Source organism: Scardinius erythrophthalmus, assembly GCF_964197995.2.
Source record: "Scardinius erythrophthalmus genome assembly, chromosome: 12".
Lineage (NCBI taxonomy): Eukaryota > Metazoa > Chordata > Actinopteri > Cypriniformes > Leuciscidae > Scardinius > Scardinius erythrophthalmus.
Genome location: NC_138232.1, coordinates 30,271,694 through 30,297,698, shown reverse-complemented (window position 1 = coordinate 30,297,698; position 26,005 = coordinate 30,271,694). Strand labels below are relative to the sequence as shown.

The 26,005-nt window shown below is 41.4% G+C and overlaps 1 protein-coding gene across 2 annotated transcripts in view; it reads left to right on the top strand.

The window, feature by feature from the left end:
- prkcaa (protein kinase C, alpha, a) overlaps nucleotides 1-26,005 on the top strand; it is a 253,891-nt gene that overhangs the window by 196,216 nt on the left and 31,670 nt on the right. Inside the window, exons 9-14 of one of the 2 annotated variants that reach the window (XM_081381202.1) lie at nucleotides 553-579; nucleotides 9,339-9,479; nucleotides 9,985-10,158; nucleotides 13,028-13,119; nucleotides 13,260-13,322; nucleotides 24,595-24,733. In XM_081381202.1, the coding sequence (XP_081237328.1) occupies nucleotides 553-579; nucleotides 9,339-9,479; nucleotides 9,985-10,158; nucleotides 13,028-13,119; nucleotides 13,260-13,322; nucleotides 24,595-24,733 (636 nt within the window). The remainder of the gene's footprint in view (nucleotides 1-552; nucleotides 580-9,338; nucleotides 9,480-9,984; nucleotides 10,159-13,027; nucleotides 13,120-13,259; nucleotides 13,323-24,594; nucleotides 24,734-26,005) is intronic. The other variant, XM_081381201.1, reaches the window with a different exon arrangement.

The window sequence follows — 26,005 nt, the reverse complement described above, 5'->3', positions numbered from 1 at the left end:
TAATTGCAATTAAATATTTTAAATAAGAAAATAATATGACGTTATAATTAAATGTCATGAACAATTTAGGCCAATTTATCTCAATAGCTGATATTTTAGAATCTCTTTTTCTTTTCTTTTTTTTCTTTTTTTTTTTGCTCACTACGGCTCTCCATGAACATATGTTCTATGCCAAATACATATCTCACACATTTAAAGTTTGAAGTACTCTATGAATCACATCCCTATTCAGTTTACTTTATGTTTGTGCATTGCGCTTGTTTTTTTTTGTTTGTTTTTTTTTTTTTTTCACAAGCTTCACTTCTGTAAATCAGATAGAAAATTTAGAGGCAGGTGTTTATAATGCCACCTCTATCTCATTTTTAATCAGTGTGTGTGACACCCCATTAACCCAGGGTTTCTCACTTACAACCACATACTGAGTATTCATACTTTGCCGGAGGTAAGTGCACATAACTTTGGGTGGGAAGATAAGATAGATATTGTCCATTCACGCTAGTGTGTTACTTGTCTGCATGTATATCTCTGTTTACCCCTCTGATGTGGTTTCAGGATCAGACATTAGAGGACCTTGGGCAGGTGCGTGTCAGTTGCAGCGTGCAAATATGTGTGTGTTGATTGGCTGGCTGGTTTTGTGCCCGTTTCATTTGCATCACTTTTTTTATAAAATGGTCGCTACATTAATCCAGCTTCATCTTGAAGTATGTGAGGGTATGAAGACTTCTTCCAGAGAGTACTTGTTGTGTGTGCCTGATAGGTTCCACATAGTTGTTTTGTTTTGTTTTGTTTTGTTTTGTTTTGTTTTGTTTTGTTTTGTTTTGTTTTGTTTTGTTTTGTTTTGTTTTGTTTTGTTTTGTTGTTGGATGTACTATATTTTTTTATACGTCAAGACATTATTCACCTCTATGCACAATGTATTTCTATATAAAATATTAGAAATATTAGAACAAAAAAATATGCAAAAGCGTTGGTGCCATCTAGTGGGAGAAGTAAAGAAAATCGTATGTGAGACCGTGGTTTAACCACTAGATGCCTGTATTGCATTTAAGTAAAAAAAGAGTGTGCTGCCTTTTTTCAGCACACTGTATTTTGAGTCCCTGTAGTTCCTAAGTCTACTTCATTGTGGTTGATTTGTAGATTTTACCCAAAATAATGCTTTATTTTGTTTTGTTTTGTTTTGTTTTTTCGACCGCAAAAATCACAAGTGTAACTATTTTTTAAAGACCATTTATTTTTTTCACAAATTTATTTTTATTTTTTTCAAGTTGTATACCATTAGTTGAAATTTTTAAAATGACAAATTTTGGTCTTAAAATGACCAAAGACCACCAGATGGTTAAAGAAGCCCTTGTCTCACAGTTGGCACTAATGAAGACCCCTTATTCATACTTTGCACGTGACGTCAATGTCGACAAGAATGTCGTTTTCCAGCAACGAAACCCAGTAAACTAATCAAGGATCTTGCCAGGACATCGCCAGTTTTACTATACAAAAGTTGGTGTTTTGAGGTGTAAACGACATGTCAGATAATTGTTGTGCGATTGTTTGGCTAACCGCAGATGAGATAAGCAACCTTCCGTCTGTGCAATGATCATTCCATCACTCAATCAAAGGTAATTTCAACATTTGTTTGAATACAATGGGTGTATGATCATGTAATTAACCGTGTCTTTAAGTTAGGCCTACCCTGTAGTTTCGTCAATCAACACCACCAGCTGGTTCGGCGAGTCAGCTGTTTGTGTTATGAGTCTAAGCTAGGCTGTAACTGTACGTTCACACCGCCGCCGACGAGAGCGGCAAATTAATGAATGACTTCCGGGCACTTTGACGCTCTCGCCGGTGGCGTTGTGAACGCACAGTAACAGCTGTCGTCTTTTGCTAACAACAACAAAAGTGTGTGATAGGTGGTTTTGAGGTTTGTGATATCTATGGTTTTCAATGAGAACCAGAGATGACCCAACAGTAGAGCTAGATTATTTATGGAGGAATTATTACTGCTCGATTATCTTAAAAAACCTTGTCTGCTTTACACAATTTAGCTACCTTGGAGTTAATCCTAGTCAATAGTTATGCAGCTAGCTCGCTAACAGACTTGATAGCTACTAGAAAGACCTGGAACTACAGGACTCTACTTTGAAAATACCAGTTTGTTGCCCGCCAGGTATCCATGGTAGTCACGTGACTGCAAAGTATGAATTGGGGCATCCAGCATCCAGTGTCAAAATGTTTTGATGAACATGCATTTTTTGACAATGTAGAGTGTAACCACATCTTAAAATTCACAATGTAAAAAGGGTATCTCAGATGAAGTGGTGAAGAATGTGAAGATGTAAGATGTAAAAACTTGAGTTCAAGGTTAACACTATCACAGTGTAGGGAGTTTGATCTTTGTTGGCTGCCTTAATAAGCACCTTTCCTCTGACAGCAGCTACCGTCTCGGTTACGTATGTCGACATATCAACTGATTGGAATCACGCTTAGGGAGCCTGTCATCTTCGAGTATTGATAAAACGAGCCAATGCACACATTAGTGCGTGAGCTTTGCATCCTAGCTCCACCCCGCAGCGCGGGTATAAATACAGAAGTGGATGCACGCACCACTTGTTTTTCGCTGAGGAGCCGAGCAGGGGCCCGGAATGAGCAGTGGTCCAGCAATAGTGGCTACAGGACTACATCTCCGTTCCATCTTTCAGGGTATGAGGGTTACATACGTAACTGAGACGTTCCCTTTCAGTTGCTAACGTTTGACGTAGTCGACGTGATGACTGATTGGGATCCCTATTAAAACGCCACTAGTGCTGCTACCTTCCAATGCCTAGACAAAAGCCTCCTGATCCCCCCGCATTATTGAGGCAGATAAAGGATAGGGCTTAGGCCAGGGAAGAAATTAGGAGAATCAGGCCCTTCCTATCAGAACATGCTACTCATCTCCTTGTCCAAGCACTTGTTTTATCCAGACTTGACTATTGTAACGCTCTCCTGGCTGGTCTTCCAGCTTGCACAGTCAAACCTCTGCAACTGATCCAGAACGCCGCAGCTAGAGTGGTCTTTAACAAGCCGAAAAGGGCACAGGTCACTCCTCTCCTCACAAAATTGCACTGGTTGCCAGTTGCCGCTCAAATCAAATTCAAGTCACTGACGTTTGCCTACAGAACAACCACTGGTTCTGCTCCCTTTTACTTTAACTCTTTACTTCAGACTTACGTGCCATCCAGGAACTTGCGCTCTGCAAGTGAACAACGTCTTGTGGTGCCATCTCAAAGAGGCACAAAATCTCTTTCTCGGACCTTTACCATGACTGTTCCCTGCTGGTGGAATGATCTGCCTAACTCAACCAGACCTGCTGAGTCCATAGCCACTTTCAAGAAACGGCTGAAGACACTTCTTTTTTGACAGAACTTGATCCAGTAATACTAACACTTTCTCTACTACTCTATTCTATTCTGTTCTATAAAAAAAAAAAAATCTGCGTTAGATTAAACTGAGAAGGGTCATAGCACTTGCATAGTGTTGTCCTACTGTTAGTTTAACGGCTTCTATTGTTCTCATTTGTAAGTCGCTTTGGATAAAAGCGTCTGCTAAATGAATAAATGTAAATGTAAGTCACTGCTGTTCAGCAAGACCCACTCAGTCAGACTTCTTAACACTGGGAAAGCGTGCCCTTTCGTTGGAAAGGAATATGCTGCGGAAGCCACATCCTTACCGTAGGGAGGTATACATGTGGAGGATACACATATGGACTGGGCGTTACCAGGCAGTACAACATATGGGATGTCACTGAGGTAGCTCCAGCCTATAACAGGGGGTAGACACACTGGTCAGTGACTGCAGAGGGGGCTCTGCCAAGGGAAAGACACGGGCTTGCCGCAGGGAGACGTACCGTGGAAGAATACACATATGGGTTCGCTGTAGGAATCACAACATATGGGCCCAGCCTAGCACAGGTTCCACCAGTGCATACGAGTGCTAGGCCTGGCATTGGACGGAGGAACTCGACGGTTCGGCTAAGAGGAACTCTACTGGAGCAAGAATGACGCACATATCTGGTCCACAGGAGGGGAATGGCGCAGCAAGCCGACACTTCGAACTGGGCTTACAGTGTAACTGGCTTCATGTGAAGGGAGCACACAGGAAGCAACCAGCTTGACACATAGGCTATTTTTCTATTTTCTAGCGAACGCGTTTGGTGTCGCCCAACCCGCAGCTCTACAAACATCTGTCAGCGAGGCACCGTGTGCCAATGCCAAGAGAGAAGCTACACTCTCATTTTAGAGGAGTGGGCTCGCAACCCAGGGGTCATGATGCGTCTTGGGATTGATACGCCAAGACAATGGCATCCACTATCTTTTTGTTTTTCTCAGTGGTCCAAACTCTGCTTGAAGACAGCCTTTCCCTTCTGCTGGTCTCCGTAACAGACAAAGAGCTGGACCTGTGGCTTTGCGTTCTGTCGATGTTAACCGCAGGAGCGGACGGGACAGAGAAAAGCCAGGGCTGGGTCTGCCTCCTCCGGGGCAGTGCTTGCAGGTTCACCACCTGGTCCCTTTTAAGGGGAGAGGTAGGAACCTTAGGCACATATCCAGGCCGGGGTCTCAGGATAACGTGAGAGTTAGCTGGCCCAAATTCCAGGCACGATTCGTCGACCGAAAATGTATGCAAGTCCCCTACCCTCTTGATAGAGGCCAAGCAAGCAGGAGAACTGTTTTTAAAGACAGGACTTTTAACTCAGCTGCCTGCAGGGCTCAAAGGGAGGCCTCTGCATCTCTGCAGTGTGGTAGTACCAGAGATAAGACCCAAGAGGGTATAGAGGGGCGCGAGGTGGATTCAGTCTCCTCTCTCCCCTCAGAAACCTGACGATCAAGTCTTGCTTTCCCACGGATTTCCATCCACTGCGTCGTGATTTGTGCAAATAGAGCAACATACACTTTGAGGATGGAGAGAGACAGCCCTCGCTTCAACCCATCTTGCAGGAAAGAAAGCACGGAGTGATTGAACACCTTTGGGGGGTCTTCTCGGAAGAGAAGAACACCATTCAACGAATAGGTTCCACTTCAGGGCATAAGCAAGCATGGTAGAGGGTGCTCTCGCAGAAGTGATGGTATCTACGACCTGTTTGTGGTAGATCACCTAGAACCTCCGCTTCCTGTCCTTTCGGGACCAGACAGGGAGTTTCCAGAGGTCTGGACGCGGGTGCCAACAGTGCCCCGTCCCTGAGAATGTCTCAGAGGAATGGGTCAGGGAGGGCTGTCAAGAAGAGCATAAGTTCGAGGAAAGTAGGTCCGGTTGGGCCAATAAGGGGCAACTAGCAAGACCTGCTCCTTCTCCTCCCTGACTTAGCACAGTGCTGTGCAAGAAGGCTCACTGGGGAAACGCATCATTGCGGCGGCCTCGGGGCCAGCTGTGTGCCTGTGTCTCCGTGCCGAGGGCTCTCCGCTCGGTCGGGGAATAAACAACTGGCAATGGGACGAGTCCGGAGAGGCAAACAGATGTAACTGTGTGGCCCCGAAGTGGTCCCAGAACAGCTGGAACGCCTGGGGATTGAGTCTCCACCCTCCCTGTGCCACAGGCTGTCATGAGGCCTCATCGGCGGCACGCCTGACCAGGCTCGAAAATTAAGTGGAATGAAGCGGTCCTCAGAAGCTTCTGACTTCATAGGAGGAGGTGGCGGGTGAGTTGCGACATGCGAGGGAAGTGTAGCGTAACGGTCGCAATGTTGTCTGTACAGACCAGTACATGCTTGCTGAGCAGCGGCATTTTTGCGGCGTCTCAAAGCAAGGTGTAATGCTATCAACTCGAGGCAGTTGATGCCAATGCAGTCGGAGGCCCGCCCAGACCGAACTAAATTGTACAGCCGAGTCTGATGGTACGGAGGAGCCGACCGGACCAGTTGGGAAGCACTTTCCAGGCTTCTACAAACCGGGCCAGGGAACCAGGGGTACCACAGACGTACCCAGTGTGGGGCAGCTAGGTGGAGGACAGGGACCCGGCTTGGAAGACCCGAGGGCAGCCTGAAGCGGGGTCTGAGTGTGCGATGCAACACCTACCTGTCTCCACGGGTCGGCAGGGGGTGCGTGAGAAGGCATAATCGGGTCCTCGAACCTCACGCAGCTGTCGGCTGGTGACACAAGAAAGGGGCTGAGGGGTGCAAGGCTTTACAGGGTCGCACACCGTCAGTCTGGCCATCATGGGACCCAGGAACAGAGGAATTTGCTCTTTCTTTGACAATTCGGGTACCGCGGAACGGTAAACATCTGAAGAGCTCGTCCCCCCATCCCTGGGTGGCCTGTGTCAGGGGCACTTGGTCTTATGCTGCCTGCGGCTGGCTCAGCGCTGAGGCCTGGTTAGAGGCTGCTGCAGAGGCCTAGCAGGAGCGGAAGCGGCGGCAGGGGGACGCCCTCTGTGACATCTGCCACCGGCGGCGGGGAGGCAGCAGCTGGCCGCTGGGGCAGGATGTGCCGATTTTCCTCTGTTGACACCTGGACAGGCAGAGAACTGTTCGGCGCAGATCTCCACTGCGTCATCAAACAACCCATCCTGGGAAATGGGGAAGTCCAGGAACCAAACCTTGTTTGCGTCCTTCATATCAACCAGGTTGAGCCAGAGATGGTGCTCCTGGACCACTAGGGTGGACATCGCCAGACCAATCGCGCAATCTTTAACGCTAGTGCCCCAGAGGGCAAGGTCGGTTGCGGTGCGGAGCTCACCTATGATCGCACGATTTGGTCTACCCTCATGCATGTCCATGAGTGCCTTGGCTTAGTAGACGTAGCAACGCCATGGCATGCAAAGAGGAAGCGGCGTGCCCACATGCTTTGTAAGCTCTGCCCGTAAGAATGGACGAGAACTCACAGGCATTAGAGGGGAGACGAGGATCCCTTGTCCAAAAGGCAGCGGCCGCCAGACACGGACAGACTGCTCCACTGGAGGGAGAGCCTTGTAACCTTTCAACGCTCCTCCATCAAGGGTAGTGAGGGGGAGGAGCTACTCAAGCAGTTTCTGGCAGAGAAAGGTGCCGTCCACGACCTGGTAAGCTCTCCATGCACTTCGGGAAAGAAAGGCACTGGGGCGGCGGGCTGAGAACCAGCGCGGCCCGCCCCGAGAAACCAATCATCCAACCGAGACTGTTCGGGACACGGTGAAGGATTCCATGCGAACCTGACAGCCTCGGCGGCCCGTTTCAGCATAGCTGACATGTCTGGATCTGGATCTACACTCCCAGAGGGATATAACGCAGCCGAGTCATCATCTCCAGAGGCCAGCTCACCCTCCGATGCTGCAATCGGAATCCTGTCCTCTGGAGGGGCCCGAATGAAACGGCTGGTCGGTCCATTACAGAGGGACCAGCGCACTCAACGGGAGGCTCCACCGGCTGCGGTGTGATAGAGGAGTGAGTAATGAGGCGTGGTAATGGGGACTCCACCTTCGCGGATGAAGGCGAGTCTCGATCTCAACACCGCGATAGTCATGTTCTCGCAATGAGAACATGAACTATCCACAAAAGCTGCTTCAGCATGCTGTAATCCCAAACACGTGATGCAACTAATGTGACCGTCATAGGGGGACAGGGAACGACCGCATCCAGAAACGCACAGGTGGAATGACATCCTGAAAAAGACGCAAACGCACTCATGTTGCTCTTTCAGGAAACGAAAAACTCTCACCAGTGCCGGAGCACACAGGGGAATGATCGTGGCAACACTGACAGGGATGGTGCAGCCTGTACCAGTGAAGCACTCACTTGAAGTCATGAAGATCGATCGGCTCCGAAGCGAAAGACATGTGGTGCGTGCATCCACTTCCGTATTTATACCCACGCTACAGGGCGGAGCGTGGATGCAAAGCTCGCGCACTAATGTGTGCATTGGCTCGTTTTATCAATACTCGAAGATGACAGGCTCCCTAAGCGTAATCCCAATCAGTCAACTCGTCGACTATGACGAATGTGAGCGACTGAAAGGGAACTTCATACTATCTTGATCTAATGTTGGGACAAATCCACTGCTTTATAAAACTTGCATTGTCATGAATATCGCCATCTGAGTGCCTATAACTGCTTCTATACACCATCTAAGCAATTCAATACACTCCAAGGCACCTGATACGCTGGCCTTTGTATTCTATAATTCCTAACCTCCAACTCAGAGGGCTCAAAAAATGTTTAGCAACACAGAAGGCTGAAAAGGTTCCTGACTTCAGAGCTTGCTTATACAGGTCTCCAATCTTTGCTCTGGAGTCTCCCCTCACTGTCATCCTATAGCTGTTCCAAAGTTTCCTGTAGCTGTTACAAACTAGCTTGACAGATGTTGTCCGTATTCACCACAATCTCATTGGACTCATGGCTGGCTAGTATGGCAACAACTTCCTCACAACCAAACGTTAGAGCTTCTTGTGTTTAGATAACTCACCTATCACCACAGCTATGCCTTAAACAGGACTAAGTCCAGTGAGTGGTTATTTCACAAAGAACTTAATCAAAATATATTACAATCGCATTATATTACTGGCACTGTCAAAACACTAGAATTTAAAACATTCAGTAGGAAAGTTCAGACAAAAACAAGAAACAGGCATACAGTATATCAAATTTAATTTGTAAATAGTAATTTGTAAAAAAAAAAAAAAAAAAAAAAAAAAAAAAAAATAGCTCATGTCCGTCCAGTCCGGCAGCTTGGCAGAGAATCTTGGCCCGCTGACTGACTTCTGCATGCTGTGATGGAAAGAATTTCATCTGCCTTAGGAAACTGCATGGGCACTACCAGAATTAATGAGGAAGGCAGATTTAGAATGAGCCTTGTTGTGTATTGATTGTGTTATATGACATTGGTAGGAAGATGCTGCTGCTAAGAGTGGATTATGCTTTTTTGGGCTGCATCTCTAAAAGCTTAATGGGCCTTAGTCAGGGTAGACAGACACAATATTTATTTTTTCACAAAAATGTTAGTCATTAAATGTGTTCAATGGGTTGGAAAGCAGGTTTTTTTATTATTATTCAACGCAACATTGAAAATATGTTTTTCCAAAACAATTCCTGGTGACAAACTCTAATGAACGTGAAATTTAGACATAATTAAGTCAACCCATTAAACAGACTGTGCATTTGTCTCTATCATAGCCTCATTTTCATTTGCAAAAAAATTAAAAATAAATAATAATAATTAATACATTTTTTAAATGGATTCTACCAAGACTAAGGTCTACTCACACCTTATAAATGACAGAAAACATGAAAACATGTTCCAGCATCACTTGCATATGGGATTCCAAATGCATCATGGGAAATTTTCAAGCATCTGAATTTTGCCTTTGACTTGTTTTTAAAGTTATTGTTTGTCTGTGTGCAGAAAGCCAAATTGGGTCCATCCAAAAAAGCCATCTCCCCTTTCGATGACAGTGGGTCCAGTTTACCTTCCAGCAGTATAGATAGAGTCAAGCTCACAGACTTTAATTTCTTGGCAGTTTTGGGAAAAGGCAGTTTTGGAAAGGTGAGTTTACAACCACTTCCCCATTATTAGGTGTATTACTAATTGCACACCACTCTTTACTCACCGCCATATGATTGGCTCTCCCTTTCTATATGCAAATTCAGTCATTTGGTATATATTATTATTTATAAGGCTATGTAATTGTTATTTTTCCATTTTTTATGATCCACAAATGAGGTGCGTATGGACTATGGTCCCAGGAAAGTGTGCTGATTGACTGTTCCTAAGGTTTAGTCTGAAAATATGTACAAATGCTTTTTTTTTTTTGTATTACCAATATTTATCCATATAAACTGTATACCTGCATATTTATTTATTTATTTGGTAATTTTTATTCTGTGTGATTTTAGGTGTTGCATTTGCATCATGGCATTTCGTTTCAAAATGACTCATGACAAAGTTTTTTTTTTTTTTTTTTTTTTTTTTTTTTTGAAAATGGTTTGGTTTCATAGGTTTGCTAATGGCCCTCACTCGCAGTTTGAGCTTTTGCTATCTCCATACTCAGGTGATACTTGCTGAGATGAAGTCTACTGATGAACTATATGCTATAAAGATCCTGAAGAAGGATGTGATCATCCAGGATGATGATGTCGAATGCACCATGGTGGAAAAACGAGTTCTTGCTCAGCAGGATAAACCTCCATTCCTCACCCATCTCCACTCCTGCTTTCAGACTGTGGTGAGAAACTCTCTCCTTGAATTATTATTTATGCATTTGGTGGACTCTTTTATTCGAACTGGTTTAAATTGAATTCAAACAGAAGCCTATGTAAACAAGTTGCTTTGTCTGTGGGCTAAATGGTAATCCCACTAATGGCACTCGCATACAAAACATCTGCCTTTCGGAATCAGAAATTGTTAGAATGATTCAATACTCACTAAAATCCTGCATTGTTTTTGTTTGTTTGTGTTTTGTTTGTGTTTGGCAACTGAAATACAGATTTAAAGCGATCACAAAAAGTATTTAGACACAAGTTATCCTAAAATTATATTAATATTTTTGCGCATATATACATATATATATAGTTTAGTTGGCTAATGCAAAGATATTCATACAATTTTAGGATAACTTGTGTCTAAATACTTTTTGTGATCGCTGTAAACGTGTATTTCAGTTGCCAAACACAAACAAACAAAAACAATGCAGGATTTGTGTGAGTATTGAATCATTCTAACGAATTCTGATTCTGAAAGGCAGATGTTTTGTACATATATACCTATAAATGTTAACAACATAGTCATTACAAAACGATACAAACAATTTTTTGTGGTATTCCCAATTTGTGAATGTGATACTTTGTTACAATACTTACTGTATGAGGTTTCGTATGTATTTATTTTAACATAGTCACATTTCATAAAAAAAAAAAAAAAACCTTAAAAGCATTTATGTACAGGGCATGTGAATTGACAGGGCGAATGAGAGGGATCCATTTACTGAAGATTTTAATAAAATAACTAGAATTCAAGCCACCAATACCATAACCAGCAAGTGAAAAGCACAAAATCAAAGTTCCTAACATTAGGTAACATTAGGTTACATTCCAAAAGAAGGCAAATAAAAACTCAATACTTAAGCAATAATGTCTTCTGATGGTGAGGTGACGGTACAAACTGTTGTTATGACAGAGAAAGAGAAATGAAAGAGAGAGAGCAGATCTAAAGTCGTTAATATTCACAGACAAGAAAAAAAATGTATGTTAAATCTTTTAACTGAATCAACCACCAAATGATGAAGGGTTACTAGATTTTTGTCCCAATCTGCAGAATTTGGTCAGTCAAAGGTGACGGATTTCACAAAAATTGTGTGGTGTATATGATGAGCACTGTAACGGGGTTTAGATGTTATGGGAAGAAGGAGGCGGGAACCGGCGAACATTTAAAGATTTTAATAAATAAACACACAAATACAAAAATGAAAGTAAAAGCCAGCAGCCCCTCACGGACGACTGCTGGCAACACAAACCAAAAACAAAACATGAACTAAAACACAGGCCTGTCCTCTCTCCCTCTTCACTGTCGTCGCTCCTCCTTTATGCCTCCGCTCCTCCGTGAGAGATGCGAGACCGGTGCGTCTCACAGGTGTAGCTCATCACAATTACGCCACCGATCTCGCGCCGTCCTCCCACGGCCCTCGACCTCGTCCTGCTCGCCACATACCCCCATCGCCCCTCGCAGGCCGGGGGGTACCACCGAGGCTGCGCCTACTCCCCCTCCCCCCCTCCCCGGGGGGACCGATCACGGCGGCTGCGGTACCTGGGGGTATGGACAGACGAGGCGAGAGTACAGGAGACGGAAGCATGAGGAGCGACAGAGACGAGAGAGGGGAGAGAGGAAAAAAAAAAAAAAAAAAAAATCTTGATCCGGTTCCCGGACACACTGCCGCTCGGTCCTCAACCAGCTGAGAGTCACTCGCGGTGCCATGCGATGGTACTGGACATCCGTTGGGGAACAGCTCGACGCTCCTCCGCCTCCTGGCGGACGGCGATGGCTCCTCCGGTTGAGGGCAGCCGGCAGCGAGTCTCCCGTTCCCTGCTCCGCCCCCATCATGGCCGACGGCAACAGGCTCCGGCCCACGGCAAACGGGACTCCTCCGCTCCCTCTCGGACGGCAGCCACCCCTCCTCGACCCAGGAGCACGGCAGCGAGCTCGAGCTCCGTCCCCCCAGTTCTTCCATCGCTCCAGCACCATCGCCTCGGGCAGCAATCGGCGGCCATCGCTCCCTCGTGCTGCCCGACCTCCTCAGCACCGCGATCCCCCCCAGCAGCGAGGGCTCTCCGACAGCATGTCCCTCCTTCTTCCCGGGTTTCGGCACCAGTGTAACGGGATTCAGATGTTACGGGAAGAAGGAGGCGGGAACCGGCGAACATTTAAAGATTTTAATAAATAAACACACAAATACAAAAATGAAAGTAAAAGCCAGCAGCCCCTCACGGACGACTGCTGGCAACACAAACCAAAAACAAAACATGAACTAAAACACAGGCCTGTCCTCTCTCGCTCTTCACTGTCGTCGCTCCTCCTTTATGCCTCCGCTCCTCCGTGAGAGATGCGAGACCGGTGCGTCTCACAGGTGTAGCTCATCACAATTACGCCACCGATCTCGCGCCGTCCTCCCACGGCCCTCGACCTCGTCCTGCTCGCCACAAGCACATACTGCCATTTTTAGTGTGATGCCCAGTATTTATTTATTTTTTTCTGTAACCATTTACAAAGTCAGCAAGTGTTTGATGCGTAGTATGAAATCTGTTCATATTTTAAAAGTTGTGTAGTGTATTCCAGCCTTTTTTAAATATTTTTTTCGACTGTAATATTTACCATTCATAAAATGATTGCAATATGATGTAAGAAATTAGTAATTAGTAGCTTGATATTATTTATGATATTCAATTCATATGTTCATATAAGTATATATTGCATATCGCAATTCAATAAGTTTTGATAATTTAACTTTTAAACTTTTAGACAAAGCCTTTTAAACAAGTCCAACGCCAAAGTTTGTCTTAACAATTTCATATGTAGTTGATTTTGATGTAATTTTGCCATAGGATCGTCTGTATTTCGTGATGGAGTATGTTAATGGTGGTGATCTTATGTACCACATCCAGCAAGTTGGCAAATTTAAGGAGCCACAGGCAGTGTAAGCAACTCTCTTATTGTATTTATACCATTGTGCATACCATATCTGGAATTCTTGGTTTGAGCTTTAAGCATAAATCACTTTATGTGTGTTTGTAGACTAAGGTGAATTTATGTAAAATAATCTGCTTGTTGTTGCAGGTTCTATGCTGCAGAGATTGCTGTTGGGCTTTTTTTCTTGCACAAGAAAGGAGTCATATACAGGTGAACACATAAAATGCACATTCAAATCCACATTCAGATATTTCTGTCAATAGTTTCAAAGTGTCAGCTATTTGGCTGAAATCGGCAGATTGACTGCAGTCATTTATAAGCCAATAATTGGCACTTATGGCACTAGGGTAAAATAAAAAAGGACCTGAAGCTTTTATATGTTTGTCTGTCAAATGGTCAGTGAGGTCCTTAGCCTTAAGAAAATGTTAAATGTAGGGGTGTCCATGGTTAACCAATTAACCGCTAAAAATTGCGTAACCGAGTGAAACATTTTGCTCGGTTAAGTGGCATCAATGGCGTGCATTGAATTTAGTTGTAATACATTTTTGCATCACCAGAGACCGCTAAAGCGCTCCCAGACATTTGTAATGTCAGAGCCCGTCTACGGAGAGCCTTGGCACTTCCTATTATGCCGAGTTCAGACTGCACGATTTTCAAAGTAGTCGGGTCACTGTTCTTTTCACACTGCATGACTATCCAGGGTAACATTCAGTTGCTGGTGTGTTCACACTGCACGATGCATCGGCGACAGGAGGTTTCACACTGCATGACTTTCAGGAGGAAGAATCGCCGACAACTTCTGTCTGGTCCGCAAACTACGTTTCGCAACCAAACACACGCGAGAAGTGATAAGGAAATAACGCAAAATCCCACGTGCGTAAGACCGCAGTTCTCGTGCGAGTTTGAAATTGTTATTAAAAATGATAGCCTGCAAGAAGCTTGCGATCTAAATTGTCTGTGCACTGATTTGCAGCGAAAAGGAGAAAAAGAAAAACATTATGCGTGAGGAAATGGCTGGGAAGACAAGGGGAGCAAGGACTGTGTGTTCTGCAAAGAGAGTTTGGGGTAAATAAATAATGTTGCAATGTGCTGCTGTTGCTGCTGGTCAAGCAAATATTTGTGCTTTGTTTCTGTTTGATATAATTGTAAATATATCTATTAAAATAGTGATATTGTGGTCTATAACTCCTCCCCGAACTCCCCGCTGCTCTGTATCTTGCTCTCTCATTGGCTATCGGTCATCGTCGATGTAGTTTTCAGTCAGAACACTTTTCACACAGCAGGATTTTGAATCGCCGACAGGTCCAGATATTTAGCATGCCAAATATCTCACGGGCGTCGGCGACTCGTCAGTGATTCTCTCAGATCGCGTCTTTGCTCATTCACACTGCGTGATTGTCACTCGCGTGAACGAGCACCGATTTGCCTGTGATTTCGGGCATTTGTCGGCGATTTCTCAAAACCTGTCGGCGAGCCGAAATCGGGGCTAAAATCAAGCAGTCTGAACTCGGCAATAGCCCCATTGTATTGATCTTGGTTGCAGTTCCATTAGAATTCCACTGGAGGTGATCGCGGGCCAGTGCAGACTGAATGGGAGTCTATGGGGCTAGATGGCTAAATGTGTCTCTTTCACCCGATTGCCGTTTTCGAAATCTCAGATTTTATTGTAGGTTTTGCAAGTTCAACCTGGGTTATAGGTCGAAAGTTGAATGAACAAGTACTTATTAGGACCCAAGCCCTGAAAGGGCGAAGGCCCTATTGTTTCCGTAAGGATTATTAGGGCCCAAGCCCTGAAAGGGCGAAGGCCCTATTGTTTTCGTAAGGATTTTTTTATTTTTTTATTTTTTTATTCATTATTTTTTTTTTGCCTTTTTGCCACTTTTGGGGCCCTTATCATGCTCAAAAACTCTTGAAACTTTGCACACAGGTCAGAACCCGCGGCCATCAGGGCCGGACTGAAGCTGGTACCTGGGCGTGGCAGGGGGGCTCGACAGCGCCCCCTGGAATGGGGTCCGAAATCTTGGTCCATATATCAAACACGCTTGCATGTAATAATATGAAACTCAGTACACATATAGATCTCATCGGGCCGCACAACTTTCGTGCTCGGAAGTCGGTTATTATACGTTGTTTGGAAAACGCATACAATGGAATGTGAAATACTCCTCCTAGGGATTTCATCCGATCGCCACCAAACTCGGTGAGAATAAAGTCAAGACATTGAGGATAAATTCTTGCGAACAGATTTTTGATATCTCGAACGGTTTGGCTGTGGCGAGGAAACGAATTTATGGCGAATAATGGGACACAGGAAGTGTGTTATAACTTCTGCATACATTGACTGATCTTGATGAAACTTCAGCAGTGTGTTCGTTGTAAGAGGCCGATCACATGGATGTGACTATTGTGAGTCAAAGTTATAGCGCCACCAACTGGCAGCAGGAAGTGTGTCACTTTCAAAATGCTTTGAAATCACCCTCTTCTTTTTACCTGATTTGCTTCAAACTTTATGTGTATAATGTAGACACACTGCAGATGTAGACCTGTGAAAGGATGATTGATATCTTAGATATTTTAGATATCAAATTTTAATATTCTTTTCGGATGCGTTTGAGACTCTTAACATGCTTGAAATTGGATGAAACTCGACAGACATATAACACTTATTAGCCAGTAGACATGTGAAAAGTTTCAGAAACGGGCGTGGCAGGGGGGCTCAACAGCGCCCTCTTGAACAGGGTCTGAAAACTTGGTCCATATATCAAACACGCTTGCATGAATTAATATGAAACATGGTACACATATAGATTTCATGGGGCCGAACAACTTTCCCTCTGTCAAGTTTCACGCCAGCCCAACAGGAAGTCGGCTATTATGGGTTGTTTGGAAAACGCTTGCTGTGGAATGTGATGTACTCCTCCTAGAGAATTCATTCAATCACCTCCAAACTCAGTCAGCATGAAGTCAAGACATTGAGGATGCTAAATTGCGGACGGATTTTTGATATCTCGAACGGTTTGGCCATGGCGAGGAAACAAATTTATGGCGAGGAGAGAGAGAGACGAAGTGTTATAACTTCTGCAAACATTAACTGATCTTGATGAAACTTTAGCAGTGTGTTCGTGGTAAGAGACCGATCAGATTGATGTAACTATTGTGAGTCAAAGTTATAGCGCCACCATCTGGCAGCAGGAAATGTGTCACTTTCAACATGCTTTTGACAAAAGTGGGGGGGTTAGTTTTAACTACAGTAAAAAAAAAATAGTTTGTATATTGTTCTCATCAAGCCGGACAACTTTCTAATTTACATTCATTAGCTCCAGCCATCAGGAAGTCAGATATTTTGGTCTGAATGTGGATTTTTTTGCAAAATCAGCCTCTGAATTTTTAGCCACTCCTCTTAAAGTATTTATTTTATTCCCACCAAACTTTTTCAACATGATGAAAATACATTAAATATGCTAAATTGTGAATGGATAATAAATATCTCAAACGGTTTTGCTATAGTGAGGGACTAAAGTAATGTACAAAAAAGAAAAACTAAAAGCTTCATCTTCTAAAAATGTAATTAAAAACCATTTATTTCTATATAAAAGTATACAAATATCACAACTAAACCCATTTTATTCTTTTTTTTTCAATTTAATAATAATTTATAAGTTTAAAAATAGTAATTGTACTATTTAGTCCCATAAAAGTCAAGTCATACATAGGGCTATACTGCCCTCTTGTGTTCAAAATCAGGTAGGCCTATTGTATCTACATAAAAATATACTAGGTTTGTGACGGTGAGAATATTTTACCACTGGTTAATCTATGAGTGACACCGCTGGGCGCTTTTGAATCGCCTACTTAAAAACGAAAGTAAAATATGCTCGTCCGCACTGACATTGATAGTGGTTGAGCGAGCGTTTCAAATGAATTCCTATGGAAGTAGGAATTAACTGAAAAACGTTCACTCTTTTCTGCTCGTTACTCGCTGTGGATGCGCACCGTTATGAATGCCCGTGCAGCCATGAGCATTTTAGTTTAATTTTACAATTAGCGCCTTTCGGGGGGTGGATTGCTTGAAATTATTTTACAAAAGCACAATGTTGTGTTTTATTGCGACTGTACACACATATAAGTTAACACTTTGCAGTTTGAATGTCGTCCTGTATAATGACGGAGTATGTTTTTATGTGTCCACTCTTTAATCGCGCCCACGCCACACACACACACACACATAGACTTAATGGTTTTTATACTGTACAAACTGTATATTCTATCTCCTCACACTAACCCTACCCCTAAACCTACCTATCCCAGAAAACTTTCTGCATTTTTACATTTCCAAAAAAACTCATTCTGTATGATTTATAAGCTTGTTTACCCATGGGGACCTCTATTTAGGTCCCCACTGTGACACGAGTCCCCATGAGTCTGTGTGCATTCAGGTTGAAGTCCCCACCGGGATAGAAAAACATGAACACACACACACACACACACAAACACACATTCCAGCATTGCAATCTTGACATCGCAGCCTGTTCATTATAGCCTTAATAAAATATAATAATAAAATAGTTAACCTAACATATAAAAATTACAGTGCTCTAAATAGTCAGTAGTACAATTCGTACATTCACAGTAAGCACCGCTCCACTGTGATGTTTCAAGCACATTTTTGCGCGTGTGAAGAGGATGATTTTTTCCGTCGATATTGGAACACGAGTGAAGAACAAAGCCTATAATAAAAATAGTTTAGCATCCAAATACATCGCAAATGCTGAAACATTTTGATTCTAATGAGAGGGTTACGTGAGCCCAACAGTGCTTACTTTCGTTTTTATTTTTACATTAAATTGAAAAGATTTGTTGTGGAATATTTTGAGTGTATCATAAAATCAGAATAAGGTAATAAGGTTTCTGTCTTTTATATATGTATAAAATATGTAAAAAAAATAAATAATGAAGTGCAAAATTTCAAGAGTTTTTGAGCATTTAGGGCCCCAAAAGTGGCAAAAAGGCAAAAAAAAAATAATGAAGAAGAAGAAAAAAAAATATATATATATAGCTGCGAGCAGCGATGAAGGGCCAAATTAAGGGCTTGGGCCCGTAATCGCTGCTCGCAGCTATATATATATTTTTTTTTTTTCTTCTTCATTATTTTTTTTTTTTTTGCCTTTTTGTCACTTTTGGGGCCCTAAACATGCTCAAAAACTCTTGAAATTTTGCACACACGTCAGAACCTGCGGCCATCAGGGCCGGGCTGAAGCTGGTACTGGGGCGTGGCAGGGGGGCTCGACAGCGCCCCCTGGAATGGGGTCCGAAAACTTGGTCCATAAATCAAACACGCTTGCATGTAATAATATGAAACTCAGTACACATATCGATCTCATCGGGCCAAACAACTTTCGTGCTCTAAGTTTTACAAAAGCCCAACAGGAAGTCGGTTATTATATGTTGTTTGGAAAACGCATACAATGGAATGTGAAATACTCCTCCTAGGGATTTCATCCGATCGCCACCAAACTCGGTGAGAATAAAGTCAAGACATTGAGGATGAATTCTTGCGAACAGATTTTTGATATCTCGAACGGTTTGGTCGTGGCGAGGAAACGAATTTATGGCGAATAATGGGACACAGGAAGTGTGTTATAACTTCTGCATACATTGACTGATCTTGATAAAACTTCAGCAGTGTATTCGTTGTAAGAGGCCGATCACATGGATGTGACTATCACTTTCAAAATGCTTTGAATTCACCCTCTTACTTTTACCCGATTTGCTTCAAACTTTATGTGTATAATGTAAACACATGGCAGATGTAGACCTGTGAAAGGATTATTGATATCTTAGATACTGTTGCCGTGGCAACGCATCAAATTTTAATATTCTTTTCGGATGCGTTTGAGACTCTTAGCATGCTTGAAATTGGATGAAACTCGACAGACACATAACACTTATTAGCCAGTAGACATGTGAATAGTTTCAGAAACGGGCGTGGCAGGGGGGCTCAACAGCGCCCTCTTGAACAGGGTCTGAAAACTTGGTCCATATATCAAACACGCTTGCATGAATTAATATGAAACTCGGTAAACATATAGATTTCATCGGGCCGAACAACTTTCCCTCTGTCAAGTTTCACGCCAGCCCAACAGGAAGTCGGCTATTATGGGTTGTTTGGAAAACGCTTGCTGTGGAATGTGATGTACTCCTCCTAGAGAATTCATTCAATCACCTCCAAACTCAGTCAGCAAGCATGAAGTCAAGACATTGAGAATGCTAAATTGCGGACGGATTTTTGATATCTCGAACGGTTTGGCCGTGGCGAGGAAACAAATTTATGGCGAGAAAAGAGAGGAGACGAAGTGTTATAACTTCTGCATACATTAACTGATCTTGATGAAACTTTAGCAGTATGTTCGTGGTAAGAGGCAGATCAGATGGATGTAACTATTGTGAGTCAAAGTTATAGCGCCACCAACTGGCAGCAGGAAGTGTGTCACTTTCAACATGCGTTTGACAAAAGTGGGTGGGTTAGTTTTACCAACAGTTACAAAAATCAGTATATATATTGGTCTCACCGAGCCGGACAACTTTCTAATTTACAGTTATTAGCTCAGAGCAAAAGGAAGTCAGATATTTTGGTTTGAATGTGGATTTTTTGGATATTTCAGACTCTGAGTTTTTAGCTACTCTTCCTAACTGGTTTATTTTATTCACACCAAACTTTTTCAAAATGATAAAGATACATTAAAGATGCTAAATTGTGAACGGATATTAAACATCTCAAACGGTTTTGCTATAGTGAGGGACTAAAGTAAAGTAACAGTTAAAGCCTCATCTTCTAAAAATGTAATTAAACACCATTTATTTCTATATAAAAGTATAAAAATATCACAACTAAACCCATTTTATTATTTTTTTTTCAATTTAATAAATATTTATAAGTTTAAAAATAGTAATTGTACTATTTAGTCCCATAAAAGTCAAGTCATACATAGGGCTATACTGCCCTCTTGTGTTCAAAATCAGGTAGGCCTATTGTATCTACATAAAAATATACTAGGTATGTGACGGTGAGAATATTTTACCACCGTTTAATCGACGTGTGACACCGCTGGGGACTTTTGAATCGCCAACTTAAAAACGAAAGTAAAATATGTTCGTCCACACTGACATTGATAGTGGTTGAGCGAGCGTTTCAAATGAATTCCTATGGAAGTAGGAATTAACTGAAAAACGTTCACTCTGTTCTGCTCGTTACTCGCCGTGGATACGCACCGTTATGAATGCCCGTGCAGCCATGAGCATTTTAGTTTCATTTTAAAATTAGCGCCTTTCGGGGGTTGATTGCTTGAAATTATTTTACAAAAGCACAATGTTGTGTTTTATTGCGACTGTACACAAATATAAGTGAAGAGTTCAGATGCAAAAGCCTCTAAGTGCCATCAGAATTTTCTTCTAGAATAATCATTTTTATCAAGCTCGTATATTTAAGTTCAGTAAATTCACTTAAATGGTAATGAAAATGACCTATTAAATGTCATTTAAGTGAAATTACTTAACTTAAATATATGAGCTTGTTTAAAATGATCATTCTTGAAGAAAATTTCAGATGGCACTTAGAGGCTTTTGCATCTGAACTCTTCAAGTTAACACTTTGCAGTTTGAATGTCGTCCTGTATAATGACGGAGTATGTTTTTATGTGTCCACTGTTCAATCGCGCCCACGCCACACACACACACACACCCACCCACACACACACGGTTTACTATCTTTGTGGGGACTCTCCATAGATTTAATGATTTTTATACTGTACAAACTGTATATTTTATCTCCTTACACTAACCCTACCCCTAAACCTACCCATCACTGAAAACTTTCTGCATTTTTACATTTCCAAAAAAACTCATTCTGTATGAAGCTTGTCTACCCATGGGGACCTCTATTTAGGTCCCCACTGTGATACGAGTCCCCATGAGTCTGTGTGCATTCAGGTTAAAGTCCCCACCGGGACAGAAAAACATGAACACACACACACACACACACACACACACTCAAGCATTGCAATCTTGACATTGCAGCCTGTTCATTATAGACTTAATAAATTATAATAATAAAATGGTCAACCTAACATATAACGATTACACTGCTCTAAATAGTCAGTAGTACAATTCGTACAATCACAGTAAGCACCACTCCACTGTGAATTTTCCAAGCACATTTTTGCGCATGTGAAGAGGATCATTTTTCCCTTCGATATTGGAACGTGAGTGAAGTACAAAGCATATAATAAACAATAGTTTAGCATCCAAAAAGAGGTAATTATATATATATATATATATATATATATATATATATATATATATATATATATATATATATATTATTTTTTTTTTTTTTATTATTATTTTTTTTTTTTTTTTTTTTTTTTTTTAAGTGACAAGACAAAGAATATTACTTGTCTGATATATATATATATATATATATATATATATATATATAAATATAGCTGTGAGCAGCGATGGAGGGCTCAAGCCGGTGACACCGCCACCCTGGTGCCTTTAGTGTAACTAAAGGCACCAGGTTGGTGGTGCCACCGGCTTGGGCCCGCAATCGCTGTTCGCAGCTATATTTATATTTTCTTTTCGATTTCTTACAGGTTGAGTTATTGTTGCCCATAACACGCTAGCATTCTGCTAATGACGTCAGCATTCTGACATCATTGACATTTTAAAAGACTTTTTAAACCAAATAAGTGACTCTAAAAAATCTAACACCCAGCAATGTGTAATTTCTTTGCATCTCCTTTCGAATACAATATTCAAATTACTAGACAAAAAATTATATCCTGAGAAAAGTGGATTTTGAGGGTTTTTTCGCCATAGACCTCCATTCATTCTGCACTCGCCTGCGAGAACCCCCGCATGGACAGAGACGTGTTAATGCAGCCAGTCCAGAAACCGGAAGTAAGCAGAGAGTGCCAATTCTCTTCCTATTAGACATTCTCTGGTAATGTCCACAAGAAGTAGTCATGACCAGTTTTCTAATATGAAGCGGGCAAAGAAAGCGCGCGTCCGAGAGTGAAGGCTGTGCGCGAGCCAGAAACAAACATAGTATCCACGCCACTGATCTCTCCAATAATATCTGTCTGCAGAACCGCAGAGCCACAGCTTTACCCCAGCAGTTTCACCCCAGCAGTTTTATCCCGCGCATGCGCAGTTTCACCCCAGCAGTTTTATCCGCAGAGTCCGTTTACCGTTACATTAACCCATACAATTTGTATTATGCATTTCCTAAACATGTACTTGCTAATCAAACACTTTATATGAACAAACTACTAATCTATAAAACACAATCGGTCTTCCGACCTTTTACTATTGTAAATAGGCGGCGTGAAGGCGGCGAGAGTGCGCGCGCGCGGCCGGGGCTCTCTCTCTGTTTGTTCTTATGCGCCCTGTCCACTGATCTAAATAATTAGTTGTTACGACGACTTATTTGTTCCCTCGTTTTAATAAATCGTGGACACGTTGAACTAATTCCCTCCCTCATTTCTCCCTCCCTCCCTCTATTCTAGTACAGTTTTTTTTATTCCTTTTTTTTTGTGAATTGGTGAATATTCAGGTGAATTGTTTCGTGGCTACAAATTAATAATACCTCAGCACGTTTTACAAATTTGAGTAGTACAACGTGGCCACAATATAGTAAAATGAGGGAACAAATTAGTATAATCTGCTGAGGTATTATTAATTCGTGGCCACGAAACAATATTCACCGGAATATTCACCAATTCACAAAAATATAGGTCTTTTTAAATATATTTACATATTAATATAAACCAAAACTGCGCATGCGCGGGGTGAAACTGCTGGGGTGAAACTGTGGCTCTGCGGCTCTGCAGTCAGACCCTTCTCGATCGCAGCGGCAACGAGCACTTTGATCAGTTGGTTTAAAAAACAACACATTTCAGCGCTAGATCGCCTCTTATTTAAAAAAAAAGAACGAAATGAATGCTCTGCTAGTTAACTGGAGATGTTTTGTTTATTTGTATTGGTACATTCGTGCCGCGAGATGTTTCAAAATTGGTTGGGACATGTCCCACCAGCAAATTACGCCTATCTCGTGATTGCAGCGCGCACACTATGGTTAACCGAGTATTAACCGCTAAGGGCCTCGGTTAACGGTTAATGAAAAACTTGAAAATGTGCAGCCCTAGTTAAATGTCAACCTTAAGATGTGAACCTAATTTTAATGTGAGCTGTTTTATGTTAATTTATTTTTGGACATTTCTAAATAGTTTAAAACCCTGATTTTGCCATTTACTAGCAGTAAATATCAAATAAAGGTAACAAACATTTAACAGACAAAATTTATAGTCCAAAACAATTTAATAACATTAATGAATGAAATTAAAACAATAAATAACATAAAAAAATCAATAAATAAACTATGCCATCCTAGGTAACAGAGTTTCAAGGTTTAGGGTTGCAGATTTGGCCTACATTGACCGGTCAGTAAGGGATAGATCTTCATTTTTATGTATATGTTATATGTCCCATAAATTAAAGTAAAAAAAAAAAAAATTCTTTAAAAAATTGAGACAATTTACTTGTCTTCCCAAAATGCTGTGGAAAGATTACAAATAATATACATTTTGGGGTGATCACAATTTTTTGTAAAAATGCAATGATGATTTAAATTAAAGTGTAAAATGTGGGTTAGATAATAATTAAAAGTATATTTTTACAGCAATGAACTGAACGACGTGTGATTTTAGTTGTTAGATACAGTAGTAAAGGTAATTTTTGTCTCTATGATTTAAAAGAAAAAAAAAAAGAAAAGGCCATCATACCGTATTCGTGAATTGTGACAAATATTGCCTTGACTCTGATGAAATAACAAAAAATAAAATAAAATAAAATAAATAACAAATCGCTTTTTAGCTCAAACCTTCAACCAGGAATTCAATTAATTCTGACTCTCTTTAGGTGCTAAACCTAGTTATTTGGTTTGTTTTTCTTTGAGCGAATAAATTGGCCTAGGGAAATAGAGCAAACACATGAACTGACGTCAGCAGGAATTGGCCTAGGGATGTTTTACACCAGAAACATACACTGATGTACTATTTTATTTAATACTGTGAAGCTGCTTTGATACAATCTGTATTGTGAAAAGCGCTATATAAATAAAGTTGACTTGACTTGACTTGAATGAAAGAGACAGAGTCCTTGTTTCAGGAAAAAAGAAACCCCCACAGTGAAATTGAGATTAATTAAAATTAACTCAATTTGAGTTGTGCTCATGTGCTGGGGGAGATTTTTTTATTTATTTTTTTTATTATTTTTTTTACAGCCAGCAAGACAAACATCAGTGTTTTTTTTTTTTTTGTTGTTGTTGTTGTTGTTGTTGTTTTTTGTCTATAACCCTTTTTCCCGTTTTCAGTAACACCCTCTCTATGTTAATGTACTGCCATGTTATTTTTATCTCTTTCAGGGATCTGAAATTAGATAACGTCATGCTGGATGCAGAGGGTCATATTAAGATTGCAGACTTTGGTATGTGCAAGGAGAATATTGTGGAGGGTGTGTTCACCCGTACATTTTGTGGAACACCAGACTACATCGCTCCAGAGGTAAGTGACAGAGCCTGTCTCCTCCGGGCAGTACCTGTCCTGCCAGATTCACAGCTAGTGCTGAATGTAAATGTGACTTAAATGTAAGTGTTTAGAGGACTTGAACCCGTGGTGTTTTGAACCCTTGAGCCCAATGAATTATAAATTAGTCCCTTTGGGTTGCTTAATAGTGGTTTTTTTTTGTTTTTTTTGTTTTTTTGTTGATTGAAGCTGTTATCTGAAGCTTTTTTTTTTGTATGTAACAAAAAAGTGATTAAGAGTTTGCCTCCTCATTTCTTCTGACATTTGGTACCACCCATTTGATGATGTCTGAACATCAAGCTGCGACTTCACTGCTCACACTATACGTGTGAAATATGCGCGAATCAGCGTGATAAAACCTTGTGTTGGGTTGTACCTTTAGACGACATCATGTATCCAGAGATACTGGCAAAACAAGCATCAGCTATCAAGATGATTTAGCATTTCCAATTTATGTATTAAATTATTATTATTATTATTATTATTATTATTATTATTATTATTATTATTATTATTATTATTATTATTATTATTAGGGAAGGCCTAGGCTACTTTTATTATTAAATTGATAGGCTATTATAATTAAATTGCCACGCAATAATTTTATAGCGCATCACCAACGCGCTGTGAGGATAATAAAATATTACATAGAAGCTTACTCCTCATTGAAAATTGTCTATAAAACATTTAGGTCGATTACAATGAAATTAATTATAGGCATATAATTAATTATTAACAGTCTATAATATGTCCGAACACTGCAATTATTCATCAATGAAAATTAATGCAGCTTTATTTCAAAAACATTGTTTAAAACATCGCAGGTGGCTTGGAAGAAGTGGGTATAATCCATTTTTCAACACAAACTTGGAGGTAAGCAATAGTAATTTGTTGCTAGTTTTAACTACAGAACTTAAAGATGTCCCTCTTTTCTTTTTTTTTTTTTGTTTGTTTTTTTTTGTTTGTTTTGTTTTTGTTTTTTGCTGCAGATGAAACTTCTGTTTTTGTGCAGGTGCAGTGAGAGAAAAAACACTGAGTTTAGGGCAATTGGTTCGTAGCTCTGCTTCAACGGTGCGATATAGTCACGAGGAGCAACCAAAATTTCTAACATGCCAGAAATTCATCCGACCATCCGATTGCCGGTCGGGAGAGGTTAATCACCTCTCGTTTCGCCCTGTAAACTGCACGAACACTGCACGACAAACGACGCACGACAAAGCTGAAAATCGTCCCGACCCTAAAAAAAGTTGC